Raw genomic sequence first — 19,091 nt, forward strand, 5'->3', positions numbered from 1 at the left:
CACTCCCAGCAACTCTCAGGAAGCAAGCCCTCGTGCCTGCTAGGGGACTGATGTTTGATAAGAAAACAACCAAGGAAAGTTCTGTCTTCAAGAATTCTCCCTTTGTTGGGAGTACCCTTCGTGGCTCAGAGGTTAAGGAACTCAACTAGGATCCATGAGGATGTGGGTTCGATCCCTGGCCTCGATCAGGATCTGGCATTGCTGTGAGCTGTGGTGTAGGTCACAGATGTGGCTTGGATCCTGTGATGCTGCAGCTGTGGCATAGGCTGACAGCTATAGCTTCAATCTGACCCCTAGCCTGGGAACTTCCATATGTTGCAAGTGCAGCCCTTAAAAAAAAAAGAATTCTTCTTTTGCTGGGCTTCTCAGAGCTGTGCCTTTGTACAGCCATTATTGCTTTAGATTCATTTGGGCTAGCCCAAAACATAGAAACTGATTAGGTTGATTTCTAGTATCTTTACAGGAAGAAGGAGATTAAAAATACAAGTCATGCACGTATGTCTGCTGTTTCATAAACATGATTGTAATTCCACCTTATAATGACAAAATCAGCATTCCAATCCTCATTTTCATGATGCTGCTGCCAGCCATTGACTTTGCCATTATTTAGCCTCCACGATGTCTTCAGTGATGGAAATCACACACAGATCCATTACTTGCATGAGGCGCATGCCAAGGCGGCATTGTCAGAGGAGCCACTGCACCCTTGCTATCTGCTGAATGGGGTTCCTGGCCAGGAGACTGGACAGCTTGACAGCTAAAGGATGCGCTGGATATAGGGGACTGGGAAGTGGAAATAAAGCAAATACACACTCCAACAGCAGGAATTGCTGGAGCACTGATTTTCGTGTAAGTCCATGCCAGGTGTTTTAGGGGACAATAGGTTTATAACCCTTGTCCTTGCCAGCAACCTGAGATACCTAAGAAAATCAATTCATCTTCATCTTAGATTACACCTCCTCTGAAGTTAAAAATGGTAAAATAATGGGGAAGCTTATGGACTCTGGTGCCATCCGCATAGGCTCAACTCCTGCTTTGTGTTCTACAGGCTGAGTGATACTGGGCAAGTTGCTTGAATTCTTGATGCCTATTTCCTCATTAGTAAATTTTAGATAATAATGGTACCTACCTCAGAGGGATTATGCAAAGATTAAATGATTTAATGCATGTAACATGCCTAGACAGTTCCTGGCACCTAGTAAATGCCCGGTAAATGGTAGCAATTGCGATTATTCATTGCAGGAGGGCAACACTATCCTACTCAGTATGGTAATGCCCAAAAGTCATCCACCTCCATCAACATCTGCGTTTCTCTCCATAGACCACAAAAGTCACCATACAGTGAGAACTTACAATGCATCGGGAATTATAGGAAGTACTTCCAGATGAGGAAACCGAGGCTGTGAAAGTCGATGCCTCATCTAATGTCTCCCAAGTGGCAGGTGCCAAGAATTTGTAGTCATATACACCCATTGACAGAAAACTCTTCATTCTTACATATTTAAGCCAGTGGAGCAAAGAAAATGTAATTTTTTCAACAGATTCTTTTCTAAAAAAAAAAAAAATAGTTCCACGATAATAGAGACAGGGATCCTAAGGCAAAGCTCAAACATCTCACCCTCACCCTGTAAATCTGTCTCATGAATGGCCTCATCTATGAAGCTGCCTAAATGTTTTGTTTTCAGTCTGTGCTATCTCTTGGGGTGGTTGAGGAGGGTGGCAGATTAAGGGAGAGAAAAATGATGAAAGAAATGTTGGCTTAAATTAAAGGGGTCAGGGTCTATGAAAAGCATGGAATACATTACACCCAGTAAAAGGAATTGGATAGGAACCTTAGGCCTGATGTCAGGTGATTTATATTTATTTATTTATTTATTTATTTATTTATTATTTTTTTTATTTTCCCACTGTACAGCAAGGGGGTCAGGTTATCCTTACATGTGTACATTACAATTACATTTTTCCCCCACCCTTTCTTCTGTTGCAACATGAGTATCTAGACAAAGTTCTCAATGCTATTCAGCAGGATCTCCTTGTAAATCTATTCTAAGTTGTGTCTGATAAGCCCAAGCTCCCGATCCCTCCCACTCCCTCCCCCTCCCTTCAGGCAGCCACAAGTCTCTTCTCCAAGTCCATGATTTTCTTTTCTAAGGAGATGTTCATTTGTGCTGGATATTAGATTCCAGTTATAGGTGATATCATATGGTATTTGTCTTTGTCTTTCTGGCTCATTTCACTCAGTATGAGATTCTCTAGTTCCATCTGATTTGTCTTTTAATTCACGTTCATGGTACATGCATGTGTTGAGTGTCTTCTTTGTCCCAAGAACCATCCCAGACACCAGGGAATCAATGAGGTACCAGAATGTCTACTGAGGGACAGACTGTACCTGCAACAGCCACAAGACCCAGGGAGCTTGAACCAACAGAAAAGGAAGGGCCTTCTCTGAGGCCAAAGCTGACGCCAGAGTGAAAGCGGAGAGGCCAACCTGAGCTCCTGTGCCTACATTGTGGTTTTAACACTGGCATCCCTGAGCTCAACCTAGACTTGGCCCCTGCCCAGCAGGGTGATGCCTAGCAACCCTGGCACCTCTGATTCTTCACCCCAAAAATAAAGCAGTGATACCTACTTTCCAAGATTATTGTGGAAAATCAGCAAGGTACAGCAGGGGAGTGATTCTAGCACAATGCTTGGCTCTATACATGTGTGATTCCCTCCTCCCTCTGCCCACACGACCACCCCAGGAGCACCCAGAGACTGGTGGTTAAGAGGATGGGTTCTGGAAGCAGAAAAATACTGCTCTACCCTTAGCAGCTGTGTGACCCTGGGTGAGTTACTTCACCTCTCTGTGCCTCAGTTCCTTTATCTGTAAAGCAGGGACAATAAGTAACTCCCTTCATCAGAAAGTTGTGAGAATTCAATGTAGTGAATGTATTGGAAGATGAGTGGAGGCACATGAAAATTTTCAGGTGTTTATGGGAGCAAACATCGATTCCTACTGGGCATTGCCAAACTGGAAGTCATTAAGTGGTTAGGAGAGCTCCACTGATAAGCCAGAAAGAAGGCTTTTATAGAGTAGACACAGAAGCAAAGCAAAGTAATTACTTGATTGGCTATAACTTAAGCAGTTGCTTTATCTGGGAAATCCCAAATCCCAGCCGGCTGTTCGTGATTGGTTGTTTTTAATTTCGGTTCTTTTTTGGGGTGGGGGGGATACGAGGCCATTTACAATCAGCTCTGGCTAGGTTCTGGTTTGCTAACTACCTAGGCATTAAAGCCATCGCAAATGCCCTCCTTTGTTTAACCAACCAATGCAAGAGGCCAGCACGTAGAGAAGGGCACACACTGGAGCTTTCACCACTGTCCAGCTTTTAATTCATTTAATTCACCCAAGACCCTATAAGGGATGCATTCTTTCTCCTCCATTTTGCAGATGAGGGAACTGGGCTGTAAGGATATTAAATAAGCTTTCCCGGCTCACCCAACCAGTAAATGGCAAAGCCAGGGTTCAAACCTAGTATGTCTCCCTCCAGAATCAGGGCTTAGTCATTCTGTGGCTCTGATAAGCCTAATTCCTGTTACCTGTGATGGCTGCATGGTCAAGACAGCAGCCAGAGGATGGGCCGGCACATCTAAAGTGCTTCATTGCCTCTTCTGCCCCCCCTTTCCCATTCCCAACCTCATTCCTTGTCTCCAACCAGCATTCAGATACAGTTTTTATGAGCTTAGGGTTTGATATCATCCAAGATCTTCACTCCAATCAAATCTAGGTTCAGGGTGATTATTAGACTTAATTAGAGTCAAATTCCTCTTTTATTCTGGTTTTATCTTAATCACCCCCCTTTTATCCACTAGCCCAGAAGCCCATAATTTCCCACACAGGCACCCAGATAGGCTGCATTATGCAGTCAGGACCATGAGACACACAGAGTTTGTTATCACACACATCCACTGCCAGAAATTTTTTTTTTTTTTTTGCTCTGAAATAGTTGAACCAAGACAGCACAGAAACAAATGTCATTGCTCCAAAAGACTCTTTGCTAAACACAAGAACAGAATAAGATGTTTTCCATGAAAACCACTCTGCTGAGAAGAACATCATGTGTGCAGATACAGACCTAAGAAGCCTTTCCAAAACCAGAGGCAATGTGGGAAGGTGGCCAACAGTGGGAAACTGTGTAGGACCATCTTGTCCCTTAGACACCAAGAAGGAAGAGGCAAGTCACAGAATTTTAGAGCTTAAAAGATTCTCAAAGACCGTCTAATCCAGTTCTTTGCAAACGCTTTTTTAAGTGTGGATTCTTTTGTGCAAATGAAATCTTACCCTGAAGATCTGTATAAAAGCTGAGATGCTCTTACTGAGTCAGGGAGGAGAGACCTCCCCTCCCATCCTCTCACCCCAGCAGCCCTGAGGACGGTTCCAGGGAATCCCTGGGGTTCCTTAAGCACAATTTGAAAATGCCCCTTCTAACCCAACTTCCTAGTCTTACCACTGGGGAAACGAAGCCCAGAGAAGTTACCCAATTTGCCTGAGGTTACACATCAAGTCAGTAGCCTAGGTGATCCCCTTATCTTTCTTCAACAATTTTTCCATGATGACACCTGAGTCCTCTCATGAACTGCCTTTTGTTTCTCCAGATGGTATGTGTTTGTATTTGTGTGTTTGCACCCGTGCCCAGTGTTCCCAAGAAAACCTAACAAACCAGTCCCTGCCTTCACTGCAAAGGCTGGAGTTTGCTGTTTGGACACAAGCTCCTGGCTGCCCAGAAGAGCCGGAAGCAGAGGGTGAAAAGGCAGAGGGCTGTCAGGGCTGTCCTGTAGGCCACCAGGAACGCTCTACTTTTCAGCCTAAGTTAGGTCACGCTTCTGCTGTTACAGGGCAGCAGGTCGTCCTCAGCAAGACACCTGAGAGCGGGCATCCAAATCAGACCCAGGTCTAGTAGCTGTGGGCCCCTGATGAAGGCGCTAAACCTCTTTCTCTGTAAAGAGGAGGGGAAGAAAGCAAGTACCACATGGCTCTTTATGTTCAGAGAGGTTCAAAGTGGCATAAGTTAAGGCGACTGATGGTCTGGTATGTTTTGAGTGAAAAAGTAGAAGCAAGGCCAAGCACTGGCTCTACCAGCTGATGACTCCCTTTATCTGGTTGTGAGGCATGAGGCTGGAGGAAACGGTGGAGAAGGGGTTTCTGATTAACAGGCTCTATCAGAGAAAGCGCTGTAAGAATGAAACAAAGGGATTGCTCGGTACTTCACCTGAAAGATTTCATATGACCCTCATAGCACCCAGTGGATAAGTCCTGTTACTGGCAAGTGATGCAAGGTGACATGACTAGAAAAGGATGTACCTGGCATTTGAATTCAAAGTCCTCTAGCTGCAACGTCTGTGTTCTTAACCAGGGCCCCATCCTGCCTTCTATCTTGCCAGGCTGGGGAGGAGAGGCAGGGCGGAGGCTGAAAAATCATACAAAATCACAGGCTCCCCCAGCCCAGGAGGGGGTCTGCACCACAGCTGGATTCCAGAATTTCCCGTCCAGCTTGCCCAAGAGTTCTCAGCCAATGCAGGATCCCTCAAAGCTCCCAGAGGCAAGAATTCTCAGCTTGTTTACTGATTCCCCCAGGGTCAGGGGAGGGGGATGGGGAGGGGGAGGGGGTGTGTGAGCTGGGCACAAAAGCAGGATAAAGGTAAACTTTCTGCGTGTGAGAACCATTCCCCCCTCCAAGGAGCCGTGTCACACTGCATGTCACCGTCATCAAAGGGGCTGTGCATAAACCTGAAAAACCAAACGGACCTGTCTGTAGGTGTTACTTATATCACAAGGCTACAGGTGCCTTTATTTTCACTGTACGCCGGTGCTGGGAGAGCCTGCCTTCTCTTGCCTTGAAAACCTCCTCTTTGGACCCAGCACCGCTGTCCTCACGTAAGCACCTTTTCTTTGCTCTTTTGGATGAATTGTAAGGGGTGTCAGGGCTTAGAGGCTCTGGGTCTGTCGGTCTGTTCCCAGCTCAATTGCTTCGCTGGCCCTCCTGCCATTTCCATCAAGTACCATCCCTGCCGGGAGCTGTGTGACTGATTTAACTGCCTGCCTGAGAGACATTTTGCCTCCTCAGGCTGTGTAGCTACCCACCCCTCCTCAGTAGCCCCAACTCTCTCTGGATCACTTGATTAAACCAAGGGGAACTAAGAATGCATACAGGCACTCCATTCACTAGCCTTTCTAAAACTAATCTTAGGAAGGAAGGCTGGATTTTACAGCAAAAAAAAAAAAAAAAAAAAAAAAAAAAAAAAAACTCAGCTTCAAGGAAAGCCCACCTCCTCCTGCCTGAAACTCCTCTTTTTCCCATTGGCCTGCTCATGCCCACTCTTAAAACAGAGAAGATAGCTGTCTTATCATATTTTGGGGCATTTTTCTGGAAATTGTCTTGTACCTAAAATAGCTTAAAGGAAACCCATTCTGCCCTCTCACCCCACCTCCGTTTAGAATGCTTCCAGAGAAGCAATGGTTAGGGTTTTTCCACTGTGTTTATTCAAAGACTTGGCAGTGCAAGGGATTCTTGTGCATCCGCCCCCTGCTGGCGGCCACCAGTAGCACATGCTCCCATCTCCAGATGAAGCGGGGGCCGGGGGGGGGGACACGTTTCCATGTGCCTAGAATTTTACCAACTGGGAAGGTTGTCAGAGATCATTAGCGACAACCTCTTCGCTTTACAGGTAAGAAGCTGGGGCCTAGAAAGGTAACATGATTTAGGAAGATAGCTTCATGTTTTAGTCTAGTTTAAAGACCCAGGGCGGGAGTGGGGGGAGATGTTTGCCCCCGCCCCCAGTGAAAGTTTCATTCTTTGTCCCCATGTTCTCTATGAGAGTGTTTTTTTTTGTTGTTTTTTTTTTTTTGGTGATTCAAGGTGCTCTCTGAAGGAGTTTTCACAGATCGGGTGTCTTCTTTTCTCAGAAGTCGCCTGAGAAGTCTATACTTTTTAGATATATTGACGACAATTGTTCCCCCCCCCCGAGGGGAATGGACATAGGTATTCTGCCCACTCATCTACATCTATTATCTAATTTTGTTAAATCCTTCAGACATCCAAAGACTTGCACATTAAAATCCCCTTTTTAGAGATGAGGCACTTTAGAGATGAGCTCAGAGAGCATCACGGACTTTCACATATCACACCCTCTATGAAACAAAAATAAAGAATAAAAAATAAAGTTTCAGCAGACTGAGTAGTGAGAAATGTGCCCCACATCCCTTGCCTTGTGGGTGGCAGAGGTAGGATTCAAACCCTGATGGATTTAATCCGAACCCCGTGAGCTCTGTATCGGAGCTCACAGTAAACTCTACGGCATACCTCCAAGGAGCCTTCTGCTGCACCTTCTGAGAAACAATGAAACATCCTGCACCAGCCAAAGAAAGAGGAGGAATCCCTTGGCAAGTCATCAGCAAGTCCTCTCTCACAGCTGCTCTGGTTTCTCCCAGAAGAACAAACACTCAAGCACCCAGCCCACGGGCCTTTCACAGCAAGGGCTGAAAGAGGCCACTGGGTTTTCCTCCACACACCCCTTCTCAGGGACACCCACAGAGTGGGTCGCTGATCCTGCTTTGCCCGCAGGGCTCCAGACCCGGTGGACATTGAGACCTCGCTGAGGCTTTAGAGGAAGAAAAGCATTATTCTTCCCAATGCCATTGCCCACATGGTGGGACTGGGGAAGGCCCTCCTGGGCCCCCTCTTCTGTGGTTTTACACCCTCCCGGCCTTGTCCTGCCCAGTGATGTTCTGCTGCATGCACAGCCAGTGTGTAGAGGCTTAATTGGGTGGATTTTTGGTCACGTGCCCAGAGTGAAGTCGAAGCAGGGTCAGGAAGGAATTTTCTTCCTCTGGTAAACTGGCCAAGGCTGGGTGCTTTGCTCCTTCCACGCCCTCTGGAAGGCTGAGCAGAAGTGCCATGGGCACCACACCTGTGACTGCTGCCTCTGACTCGTGTGAGGGCAAGAAGCCCACGGGCCTGTCTCTCTGACGGTGTGGACCCTCCCTGTGCCACCTTGGTGAGTGAGCCGGCTCTCAGCAGAGTTAGGAAGCCACTGGAGGCCTCGGGGATCTCAGCGTCCATGCCGTGCCCAGAGGTACCTGCAGCCAGCTTTTCTTAGGCATGGAAGAGAACTCTCTTGATTCCTCTCCCTTGTGTGGAATGTGCTTGAGTCTTTTCCTACTTAGAAGGCAGCTAAGATGTTGACTACATTTTGGGGAAACTAATTCTAATCACCTCGCGTCTGTGGATGGGCAGTGGGTGAGGATCCAGAGTACTTAAGGAGCCTGGCCAGCCCAGCTGAAAGTAGCGAGCACAGGAGGAAATGGAGAAGAGAAGAAAATCGAGGGAGCTTTTTAGAGCTAAAAGTTTCCTCCCTGTAGTGATTGAATTTTATTCCAATATGGTGCCCCTAACTTAACGGCAATACCAAACTCTCACCCCTGTATACATGCATTTGTGTCTCCTTGCACATGTGTGGATCTGGCAGCCCAATGGGGTGGGTTTCTGCAGAAATTCACGCAGCGGGAGTACATCTTGGGGTCCTCATTAGCGTGTTCATTTAGCTGATGAAGAACGGGGGCTTGGAGAAGAGCAAAAGGCGGGATCATGATTCTCAGCCCAGGGCTCTTTCCATGATGACAAGCCAGCCAGCCTCTCTCTCGAGAAACAAAAATGGATGCTTAGAACAGCCCTCCCCAGACAGCCCCTCCTTGTCCTACTGCTGATTCTAGGTCTAACCTAGGGCATCACCCCCTTTTTGCACTATCACCTCCACTGGGGAGCCTCTGTGGCTCATTCTTTCTTAATTGTTCCCCCTCCATAAAAATGTTACTATCACAGATTTACTCTTTCTCATTTATGTTCTGCGGCCCTTTGGAGATCATAAAGAGTCATAAGGGCTAAGGTTTTTTGACCTTCAAGAACCAATTTTTTCCATCTGCGGTCATCCCTGTGGGAAGTGCGTGCTCTAACTTCAGCCTGAGCCTATGTGTCCCCCTGAGAAGGGAGACCCCAAACAGCTGTTCTTCCCATCACCCCGATCCACCTACACTAAAAACATCTTAAGAGCTAAAATGTCCCATTATTACAAGGACTCGAGAAGGCCTAAGAAGTTGGCCTGCTGAATACAAAGCAGCCATTCTTCCTGAACTTTCACACCTAGAGGCTAAGCAGTCAAGATCTTTTGTGGAGAGTCCAGAGTTAATAATACCCCCTCCTCCTACTGCAATAGGAGAAAAAAAAAAAAAAAGTCTGCTGCCTTTTATAAAACACATTTTTCCACAAAGCAAAAAATAATCGCAGAAGAAAAATAGCACGTTGTACACCCGAGACAGCCCTTCAGGAAGACTTAATGGATATAATTTTGCCATAGAAGGAACTACCAAAGACGCTCTAGGCAACACTAGAGAGGTTACGGAGCAAGCAAGTGGGCTGGTGCAAAAGTGAAAAAGAAACCTTTAAAGGAGGTAAATACAGTACTGGTCCACAATATTTCTAATTTTATATGATCAAGTTCAATTTAGCAAATGAGTTTTGAGAGCCATGTGTCAGGTGGAATAAGGAAGCGCTCAACCCCGCTGTCGCATTGTGTACCTGGGGGATTTCGGGTTAAGCCTAAAGATCTGGGGACTGTTTCCTATTTTCCTCCACATGGAGGCCACCTCTCCTTTCTCCAGACCCACCTATGAAGGTCACATCAGAGGTTTGTCATCCTCTTCCTCCGTCTCTGGAGCCTCTGGCCCCAGACGGACAAGGGGCATTTTTACCTTGAGCCTTCACTTAGGGGAATTTTTTTTGAGGCTGAGGCCAGAAAGCAGAAGGGGCTTTGGGCTCCAGGGGCCCTTCCTTCCCTCATAACTTCCCGTCCCCATCCCTCTTCATCCAGCCGCCTGTCTGGGATATAAAACCAGCCGATCCGTGGGAAAATCAGAGTCCAAACCAGGCAGCCTTGACTTCTGTTTAATATGGCTCCCGGGGGAGATCCAGGAACATGATAAACCGCTGAGCAGTTAACCCGCTCTGAGCATCCGGAAGGAGGCTTCCTGCTGGGGTCTGGGGACCCTCTAACGGTGGCCCAGTGAGGGTACCTATGTGTGAGGGTGTGTTGATCTGTGTCTGGAGCACAGTTCTCCCGTACATCCGTTGACAATGAGGATGACAGATTTCTGAACACCCCCAAGTACTGACCTTGGGTTCCGGAATCACACAATCCCTGTGTTTCTCGGCCTGAGGTCCACTGGATGTGAGGGTGAGCCTGGGATGTGTCTGTGGGCAGAAGAGACCGGGATTGTTCTCAGAAAGTGAAGCAGATGGGTCGAGGGTTGGAAAGCTTAAGAATTCTCTGCACCGAAAGGCAGCCACCCGTTGGCTGTGTGACCTTGACAAAGTGACCCAAATCCCCTGGGCCTTAACTTTCTCAACCGTAAAATGACTGGGTAAGGGAAAAGACTGGTCCAGCATGCGGCACTTCCATCACTCCTGATACAGGAGATAAATCTGGTCAGGGGCAGGCAAACCTTTACTTAGAGCGTCAGATGGTAAGTATTTTAGGATTTGCAGGACAAAAGGCAAAATTAAGTACATGATGTATGCACTTATATAACCATTTAATATGTAACCATTTAAAAATGTAAAATCATTTTAGCTACGGGCCATTCAAAAATAGGTGCTGGGCTAGACTGTGCCTGTAGGTTGTAGTTTGCTAACCTCTGATCTAGGCGGTGCACGGATGATTAATTTTTATTTCAACGCTTATGTCTTTACTTTTATGCATGTTAAATGAATACTGACTTTCCATTTATAGCAGTGATACAAAGTTTTCCCTTTAAATAAATGTAGTTGTGGAGTTCCCTGGTGGTACAGTGGGTTAAGGATCCAGCGTGGTCACTGCTGTGGCATGGGTTTGATCGCTGGCCTGGGAAATTCCACATGCTGTGGGTGTGGCAATCAATTAATCAATCCATAAATGTAGTTATGTTAAAACAAAAAGAGGGATGATTTCTTTTATGTATTAAGTAAATTATCATGGTGGCAGGCAAATGACTAAAGTTTGGGAAACACTGGGACTTCCTGTTGTGGCTCAGTGCTGATGACCCGACTAGTATCCATGAGGACACAGGTTTGATCCCTGGCTTCGCTCAATGGGTTAAGGATCCAGTGTTGCCACGAGCCATGCTGTAGGTTGCAGACATGGCTTGGATCAGGTGTTGCTGTGGCTGTCACTTAGGCAAGCAGCTACAGCTCCAATTCGACCCCTAGCCTGGGACTTTCCATATGCTGTATGTGTGGCCCCAGACAAAAGACAAAAAAAAAATTGGGGAAACACTGGAATAGATGATTAATAAGCTCCTGACTGTCTTAAGATTCCATGCACATAATAATCCAAGACCTGGAATCGAGTCTTAGCTCTGACACAGCCCAACTATGTGATCTCGAGCTACTGTGTCCCCTTTGCCAAGGTGGGGTGCGGGGGGTAGAACTGCTCTATCTCAGCAACATTACTGCAATAATCAGAAGAGAAGCTGGGTGAGCAGATTTCTTTGACTCACCAAATGTGAATTCTTTTTTTTCCCTGGACTGTGGGAATATAGGAAAGAGCAAAGAGAAACTTGAAAGGTGAGGCTGGCGTGGGTGAGAATGTTGGCGAGTGGGGACCCAGCCCATCTTTTTCTATCCCCTCTCCAACCACAACCTCCTCCCAAAGCTCCCCCTTCCACCACCAGTGTGTGCAGGGAGCAGAGGCCAGCGATCGGGGTCACAACTTCTTTAACAGACCAAGCTGGGTCCTCACCCAAACTCCGCCACCTGCCAGCTGGGTGGCATGGAGCAGTTACCTGGAATCTTAGAGCACTCACCCTCATCTATAAAACAACCCCTACCAGAACCTGTCTCAGAGTGCCAGCTCTGGGGGCACCAAGAATAATGAAGGAAAACTGCTCAGCCCAGAGCCCTCAGTGAGTTAAGTGTGTTACAATTATCACAGGTCTGCACTCTCTGTCCAAAGCCCCACACACTGCAGAATTCAGAATTCTTCAGCTGTTGGGAAAGTGACCCAGTGTATGCTGTAGGGGATAGAACACCCATCTCAAGGCATTATCTGCTGGGACTTCCTAAACACAGTAATATTCCTGCAGTGTATCACTCAAATACTCAGCAGGTAGAACAAATAACTGTAACTACAGTTATGAAACTATGTAACATGTCTGGAGTTCCTGTCATAGCTCAGTGGTTAATGAACCCGACTAACATCCGTGAGGATGAGGGTTCGATCCCTGGCCTCGCTCAGTGGGTTAAGGATACAGCATTGCCGTGAGCTGCGGTATAGGTTGCAGACATGGCTTGGATCCCGTGTTGCTGTGGCTCTGGCATAGGCCGGTGGCTACAGCTCCTATTGGAGACCTAGCCTGGGAACCTCCATATGCCGCAGGTGCAGCCCTAAAGAGACAAAAAGACAAAAGAACAACAACAACAAAAAAAAAAACAAAAAACTATGTAATGTCCATAGTTTATAAATGTTTATAAAAATGTATAGTGTATAGTTTGCATACACATATGCATAGTTTGCATAAAATCATATTTAAGTATTTAAAGTGTATGTATAAGCATATAAAAACCATATATATAAAAACTATGTAATAGCTATAGTTTATGTATGTTTATATAATGTATAGTATATAGTTTATGCACATATATAGAATATAGTCATATTTAAGTATTTAAAGTATAAGTATATAAAAACTATATAACATCTACAGTTTATGTATGTTTATATAAACGTGTAGTATATAGTTTATACACATATATAGCAGTATAAATGTCATACATAAGTACATGGGAGTATATATATGTATATAAAATTATATAAGTACATAAAATCTATATAACGTCAATTCAGGGCTGTTTTTGCTGGGAAATAAATTTACACCAAACACACACACACATACACACATATGCGTGCATGTGCACACACACTTTCAGTTTCAGAGCTTTTGGATTTCAGAATTGTGGATAGGTGTTTGGGGGCATATCCATTTATAATGATTCTTGCCCATTTTCAGAAGCATATTGTTAGACATGATAAGCCAGAGTTCAGGGGTCAAATGTGAGCAAACAGGAAAAATAAAGAGACAGTGTCATAATCAGAGCCTTCATCATCAGGTCCCAGCTTTGCCACTTCCTGGCCATGTCACCTGGGCAACTGTCTCAATCTCTCTGCCTCAGTTTTCTCATTTATAAAACGGGGATATGGGCACAAACCAGCAGATGCGGCAAGAATTACCTAATGTCACTGTGGAAAGCACTTAGGGGGTGCCTGGCTCTTGAGGGCTGCATGTTTGCAAGTACTTGCCATCATTGTTAAAAACCAAGTGTTGTGCTGCTGGGGGCTGCAGTGTGGGTTCCGGGAGCCGTCACCCACCTCTCATGGTCTCTCCTGCCCTTACAGGGTGATGCTGGACTCAGTGACACACGGTACCTTCCTGCCCAACGCGAACTTCTGCGACCCTCTGATGTCGTGGACCGACCTGTTCAGCAGTGAAGAGTACTATCCTGCCTTTGAGCATCAGACAGGTGTGTACATCCTGAGAAGCCCACCTGAGCTGGACAGGCTGGGGCAGGAGGTGGTGCTGGCCTCAGGCAGGCGACGAGGCCATGCTGGAGGCCTGAAGGTGTTCAGGACAGGGGGTCGCAGGAGGCCCCAGGTGGGAGGAATCCTTGCCCCAACCTCTTCCCAGCTCTGTGGCCTTGGGGCACTCCACTAACCTCTCTGAGCCTTATTTTGCTCACAGGTAAAGGGGAGATGATAAGACCAATCTCTTGGAGTTACTATATTTAAACAATGCAGTAGAAAGAGACCCTGAGCCCGAAGCCTAGTACGCTGTGATTGCTTGATCATCATGGCTTTAGCCAACATTTGCTAAATACCAGCTATGCCCCAGACCCTGTTCTGTGCCCCCATCTCATTCTTATAGAAATGCTATGAGAAAGGAGTAATTATTATTCCCATTTTAGAAATGAAGAAACTGAGGCACAGAGAGGTTATGGGACCTACCCAAGGTCTCACGGTTAGTCAAGTTCTGTGCAAGTTGACGTGAGCCCTTGTGCTCTTAACTCTCCTACATGGTCATCTTATAAATGATGTAACGCTGTGGTTATTGATATTAATAGTGATAGTCTCTGAGCTTCTATTTCCTTATCCCTAAAGCAGGGATAATAAGAATTACTCTGGGAGTTCCTGTTATGGTTCAGCGGTAATGAACCAGACTAGTATCTATGAGGATGCAGGTTCAATCCCTGGCCTTTCTCAGTGGACGTTGCTGTGGCTGTGGCATAGGCCACCAGCTGCAGCTCTGATTTGACCCCTAGCCTGGGAACTTCCATATGTCGTGAGTGCGGCCCTAAAAAGAAAAAAAAAACAAAAAAACAAACAAAAAAAAGAGTAACTCTGAGGATTAAGGGATCCACACTGTGAAATATATAGCCTGGCACCAAGCAAGTGCTCAGTAAAACAGAGGTCCCCACGTTGTCCCCCAGGCTACCTCCACTGAACTTTCCCTTCTCCCAACTCAGTTTTCTCTGCCTAAGAAGGAAGCACGGGGCCTTGAGCAAATCCCATGCCAAATGGAGGCCTGCTGAGCTTTGGCCCAGAAACCCTCTGAGAGCCTCTGTCCCCAGGTACCTGGGTGACTGCACATGACAGCAAGCCTGGCTGATGGCTAGCACAGCAGGTGCACACCCCAAAGGGACGTGACGTAAGCCGGGATCAAGGTATCAGCCCTTGCCGCTCAGCCTTGACCTGTGTGCTCTAGCTGCGGGGGAGCCTAAGCTGAGGGTCAAGAGGCAGGTGGCCTCCAGGAGAGGCCGAGACTCTGAGGACACTGAACCGTCCACCACAGGGAGCCATGCCTTCAGGCCGGCCACCAGCACTGCACAGACAGAGCTGAGGCACATACTTCTGAATCCAGGGCCACCCCCTCCCCCAGCCCCACACGCGACATGTGACACGTGACATCGCTCAATCTCACCGAAAGGTCCTGATAATTGGGCGTGGACCTGAGTCACCCAGCTGCACATTACAAATCTCTGCCAGGCCTCAGGAGCACCTTGCTTCCCAGGAAGATAATGAGAAAGCTCTTCAATCCACCCCCCCAACCTCAATATTTACTTAAGAGGCTAAATTCGAAGGAGGAAAATGAAGGCTTTCCAGTCCCTGCCCCTGCCCCACGTGGCCCACGATGGTGGAGCCCCAGCTCCTGGCCATCCTCCCTACCCACTCCTGCCGTCCTGGGAGCCCCCTCTTCCTGCCTAGTCTGCTGGGTGGCAGCAGAGTGGGAGGGAAGGGGATGGCCCCAGCGGCCTACCCCGTGCAAAGTTCCGGAAACCTCTGTCGTTGTCAGGCACTCCGACTTTGAGCTAGGAATCCTAAATGTGAAGTCCAACTCTGCTATTTCCATGTCTACACCATCTTGACCTCTCCCGCCTTGGTTTTCTCGTCTGTAAAGTGGAGACGGTGGTAGGGCCCATCTCGCAGTGCTGTGAGCGTGAAATGAGTTAATACGCGTGAAACGGGAACACGGCAAGCGCACGAAGTGTATAAAAATGAAGGATGAGTTTCAGTTTGGGATGAAGACGTTGTGCAGATGGAGAGTGGTGATGGCTGCACAACAATAGGAATGTACTGAACTACGCTCAACGGTTATGTTGACAAAGCCCAGAGCCAGCTTTCTCCTGTCTGAGGCCTCTGCATTTCCACCAGTGTAATGAGGAGTTGAGCCAGGTCCTTGCTAGGTTCCCTTCCAGAACCTTCTCTGATCCCCGCATCACAGAGGGAGCCTTCATCCCCCACCACCCCTGGGAGACTAGAAATTCCCACCATCATGTGAAAATTAAAATATCCTCTGAGAGTGGCCCTGCATCCTAACATTCCCCGAGGGAGGAGCCCGGCTTTGGGCTTGCCATCTGGCCCCCTGGATTTCAGGAGTGTCTCTGAGCCCCTAAACATCACATTTTGGGGGTGAAAGATTAGTCTCCAGGGACGGCCTGGGCTCCCTGAGTCCCACTGGTGAAAGGAATGGCCCTGCAGCGTCTTCTGTCTTTTTCTCACCCAGAGAGGCCACACGTGGGTCTGAGTATCTGCACGAAAGTTCGCTGAAAGCCAGGTTCACCTCCAGACACTGCTCTGCAAACTTTCCAAGCCTGGTGGCCCTCTCCCTAAGGTCCTTGACCACCTCATGGGACATTCTAGCTTGAATTCAGGGTTGTTCCAATGGCAGCTTCCTGTTTGGGTTTGGGTTCAAAGGCTGGTGCCGGCACTGACCCGCCCTGTGACTTTGGGCAAGCTTTTCCTAACATCTCCGAGATACACTTCCTCAGCTGAAAGAGTTTCTGCCGCCTGGCATTGGAAGGACTGGCTAGATTCCACATACAAAGTGTTCAGTAAAGCATCTGGCGCTTGCTAGGTGGTCTCGGCAGCCAGGACACCTCCTGACTGGCACAGATGGAAAAAACAGCTTTCTCTCTTGTCGCTTCACTTTTCACATTGAATGACGGCAACATGGGCTGCCTCCCATCCCAACCTTTCAAGTCAGTATTATTGGCAGCTTAGACACTTGGCGACCAAAGGGAAAGAAAGGGGGAAAGACATGATGTGCCCACTAGATAAATGATGTCACGAGAGGGCAGGAAGCAATAGGTAACCTAGTTAAGAGAACCATATGGTTTACTGTCTCTCAAAGGGCTCTAGCAGAGGCCGCCTGAACCTGTGTCTGACGTGCAGGATCCCACCTGCTCTTTGAAGTAGCCCTTCTGTGTGGCTGCTCTGCCGGCTGGCGAGTGGACAGTCACAGATTGCAAAATGCTCTAGAATGTCATGAGCTCACCCTGGCCTTCCCGGCAGCTCTTTAAAAATAAAGAATAATGGAGAGTGGAAACTCTTATCCAGGCTGGAGGATGGGGGGAGCTGCGTATATTTCACAAGCATATGCCATTTTGAAAAGATTATGTCTCCAATCGAGTTCCAATAGCCAAGCGTCTGACAAGTCATGGGAGTAGCTGGACCTCATCCCTACTTCTGAACTCCATCCTGACCCTCCACGCGCCTGCGCACCCCTCCCCTGATCGCCGAGGGGGCCCGGCCAACATGGGGTGCTCCCTTGGCTTGGGATCTAGTTTATACTTCAAAGCAGAGTTTCTAGGTCGGGGCAGCTCTAGAGGTTCCTGGGAGGTCCTTCATGGACCTGGAGGGACAGGTGAGAAGGACAGGTGTAGGTCCCCCTCGCCACCCCGACCCTGGCTTGGATTCTGAAGGCAGTCAGCGTGGTGGTTTTTATGGCTTGGCTGAGGGAGCATCTATACAACGCTTCCTCGCTTGGCCACTTTCTCGCTGTGTGATGTCAGGAAGGCATTGCCCTTTCTACGCCTTACTTTCTCCATTGACTTTGCAAAATAAGCTGCACGATCTAGGCCCTCAGAGCATCGCATCGAGGATGGCAGGAGAAAACTCGAGCAGTGTGGCCTGCTAACTGGCACATAGGAAGTGCTCAACACATACATTAGCAAGGGGAGATGTTACTGGAAGAAAGAACTTTAAAAAAAGTTCGAAACCCACTGATCTTGGGTATTAACCTCCACACCATCACAGAGAGAGGCAACTGGGTCTCACAGGAGCTTTTCTTAAGCAAGACTCATAGAAGTTTCAGAGCAGATACAAGAGAGAGAGAGTCTAGGAATTTCTAAATTAAAACCAGATAATTAAGAGTTCCCACTGTGGCTCAGTGGGTTAAGAATTCGGCATAGGTTCCCTGAGGATGTGGGTTCAACCCCTGGTCTTGCTCTGTGGGTTAAGGATTCAGCATTGCAGTGAGCTGTAGTGTAGGCCGGCAGCTGAGGCTCTGATTCGACCCCTAGCCTGGGAATCTCCATATGCCACAGACGCAGCCCTAAAAAGGATTAAAAAAAAAATATATATATATATATATATATATATATATATATAATTAAATACAAAATAATTGGAAAGTCTATGGGGAGCCCCGTGGCAGTAGTCACATCCCAGGACAACCCCAGGGAGAGAGCTTACCATCAGCCATCTCCAGCCCATCTTGCACAGCCATGCCCTTGGGCAGCTGTGGTCCTGGGATGGTTCAGGGCTTGGTGCTCTTGCCCTTTTCTAACCACACCCCATGGCCATGGCTTTTTGCTGATACCCAGCCAGTCCTTCTCATCTCTTCTCCATCCAGTTTCTTACAGGCTCCCCGCCCCCCCCCGCCCATCTCATGGTCTAAGTCATTCCACAGGTGTGGCAGGAATGCCATGAAGGACAATTGGATGGGGCCAGACCAGCTCTGGAGGGAAACCTGGAAGCAATTTGTCATTTCAGGTTTCCCCTCATAAAGTCCTTCCTTTGGTGACAAAGCCACAACTGAAAGTCCCCCTGCGACCCAGTCCACTCACATGCCCTCTTCAGCGCGGCTCCAGGCAAAAGACTTTCCCAGCTCCTGATGCTTATAAATCCTGCTAATTATGGTCTTCCTCTGACCCAGACTGTCTGCCTCCCCCTCACCAAGTCCTGGGCTGCTTTGTTCTGTTTGTCCCTCAGCTAGACGGGGGCCCCGTTGGAGACAGCTGCATTTCCCTAAGAACAAATATAGTCCCCCAATAATAACTAATTATAAGTGACATATCCAAAGCTTATTGTCATCCAGATAACTGAGCTAAGTTCTCTACATGCATCATTTCTCTTCTGTTTTGTAGCCAACTTCCTAAGAGCTAGGCCCTATTATTACTTTTACAGACAAAGGAAGCTGAGGTCCAGAGAGGTTAGGAAACTGTTAGGATTGCACAGCTAACAAGTTGCAGAGCCAGGACTGCAAATCAGGAAGGTCTGTCCTCAGAGTCTGAGCTCAGTGACTTCACACAATCCTGCAATTCTGCCAGAGGGTCCCTTCCACGCCAGGTCAGTTGACAGATCCTAGGATGGAGGTTGGGACTAGGAGTTGGATTGAATCCTTGAAACTGGCATAGAAAGTTAACACCACAAAATTTCTCATCTATGCTCCCTGATCAGCAGAGAAG

The 19,091-nt window shown here is 47.5% G+C and overlaps 1 protein-coding gene and 1 long non-coding RNA gene across 5 annotated transcripts in view; one reads left to right on the forward strand and one right to left on the reverse strand.

Moving 5' to 3' along the window:
• Positions 1–19,091, reverse strand: part of LOC106509379 — a 91,432-nt gene that overhangs the window by 62,121 nt on the left and 10,220 nt on the right. Inside the window, exon 2 of the long non-coding RNA XR_002341519.1 lies at positions 10,209–10,286. This is a non-coding gene — a long non-coding RNA (uncharacterized LOC106509379). The remainder of the gene's footprint in view (positions 1–10,208; positions 10,287–19,091) is intronic.
• ELF5 (E74 like ETS transcription factor 5) overlaps positions 1–19,091 on the forward strand; it is a 42,824-nt gene that overhangs the window by 7,242 nt on the left and 16,491 nt on the right. Inside the window, 2 exon segments of one of the 4 annotated variants that reach the window (NM_001243711.1) lie at positions 5,834–5,917; positions 13,465–13,589. In NM_001243711.1, coding sequence (NP_001230640.1) covers positions 13,469–13,589 — 121 coding nt within the window. In that variant the 5' untranslated portion in view covers positions 5,834–5,917; positions 13,465–13,468. 4 annotated transcript variants of the gene reach the window in all.

Source organism: Sus scrofa, chromosome 2 (assembly GCF_000003025.6).
Source record: "Sus scrofa isolate TJ Tabasco breed Duroc chromosome 2, Sscrofa11.1, whole genome shotgun sequence".
Classification (NCBI taxonomy): Eukaryota; Metazoa; Chordata; class Mammalia; order Artiodactyla; family Suidae; genus Sus; species Sus scrofa.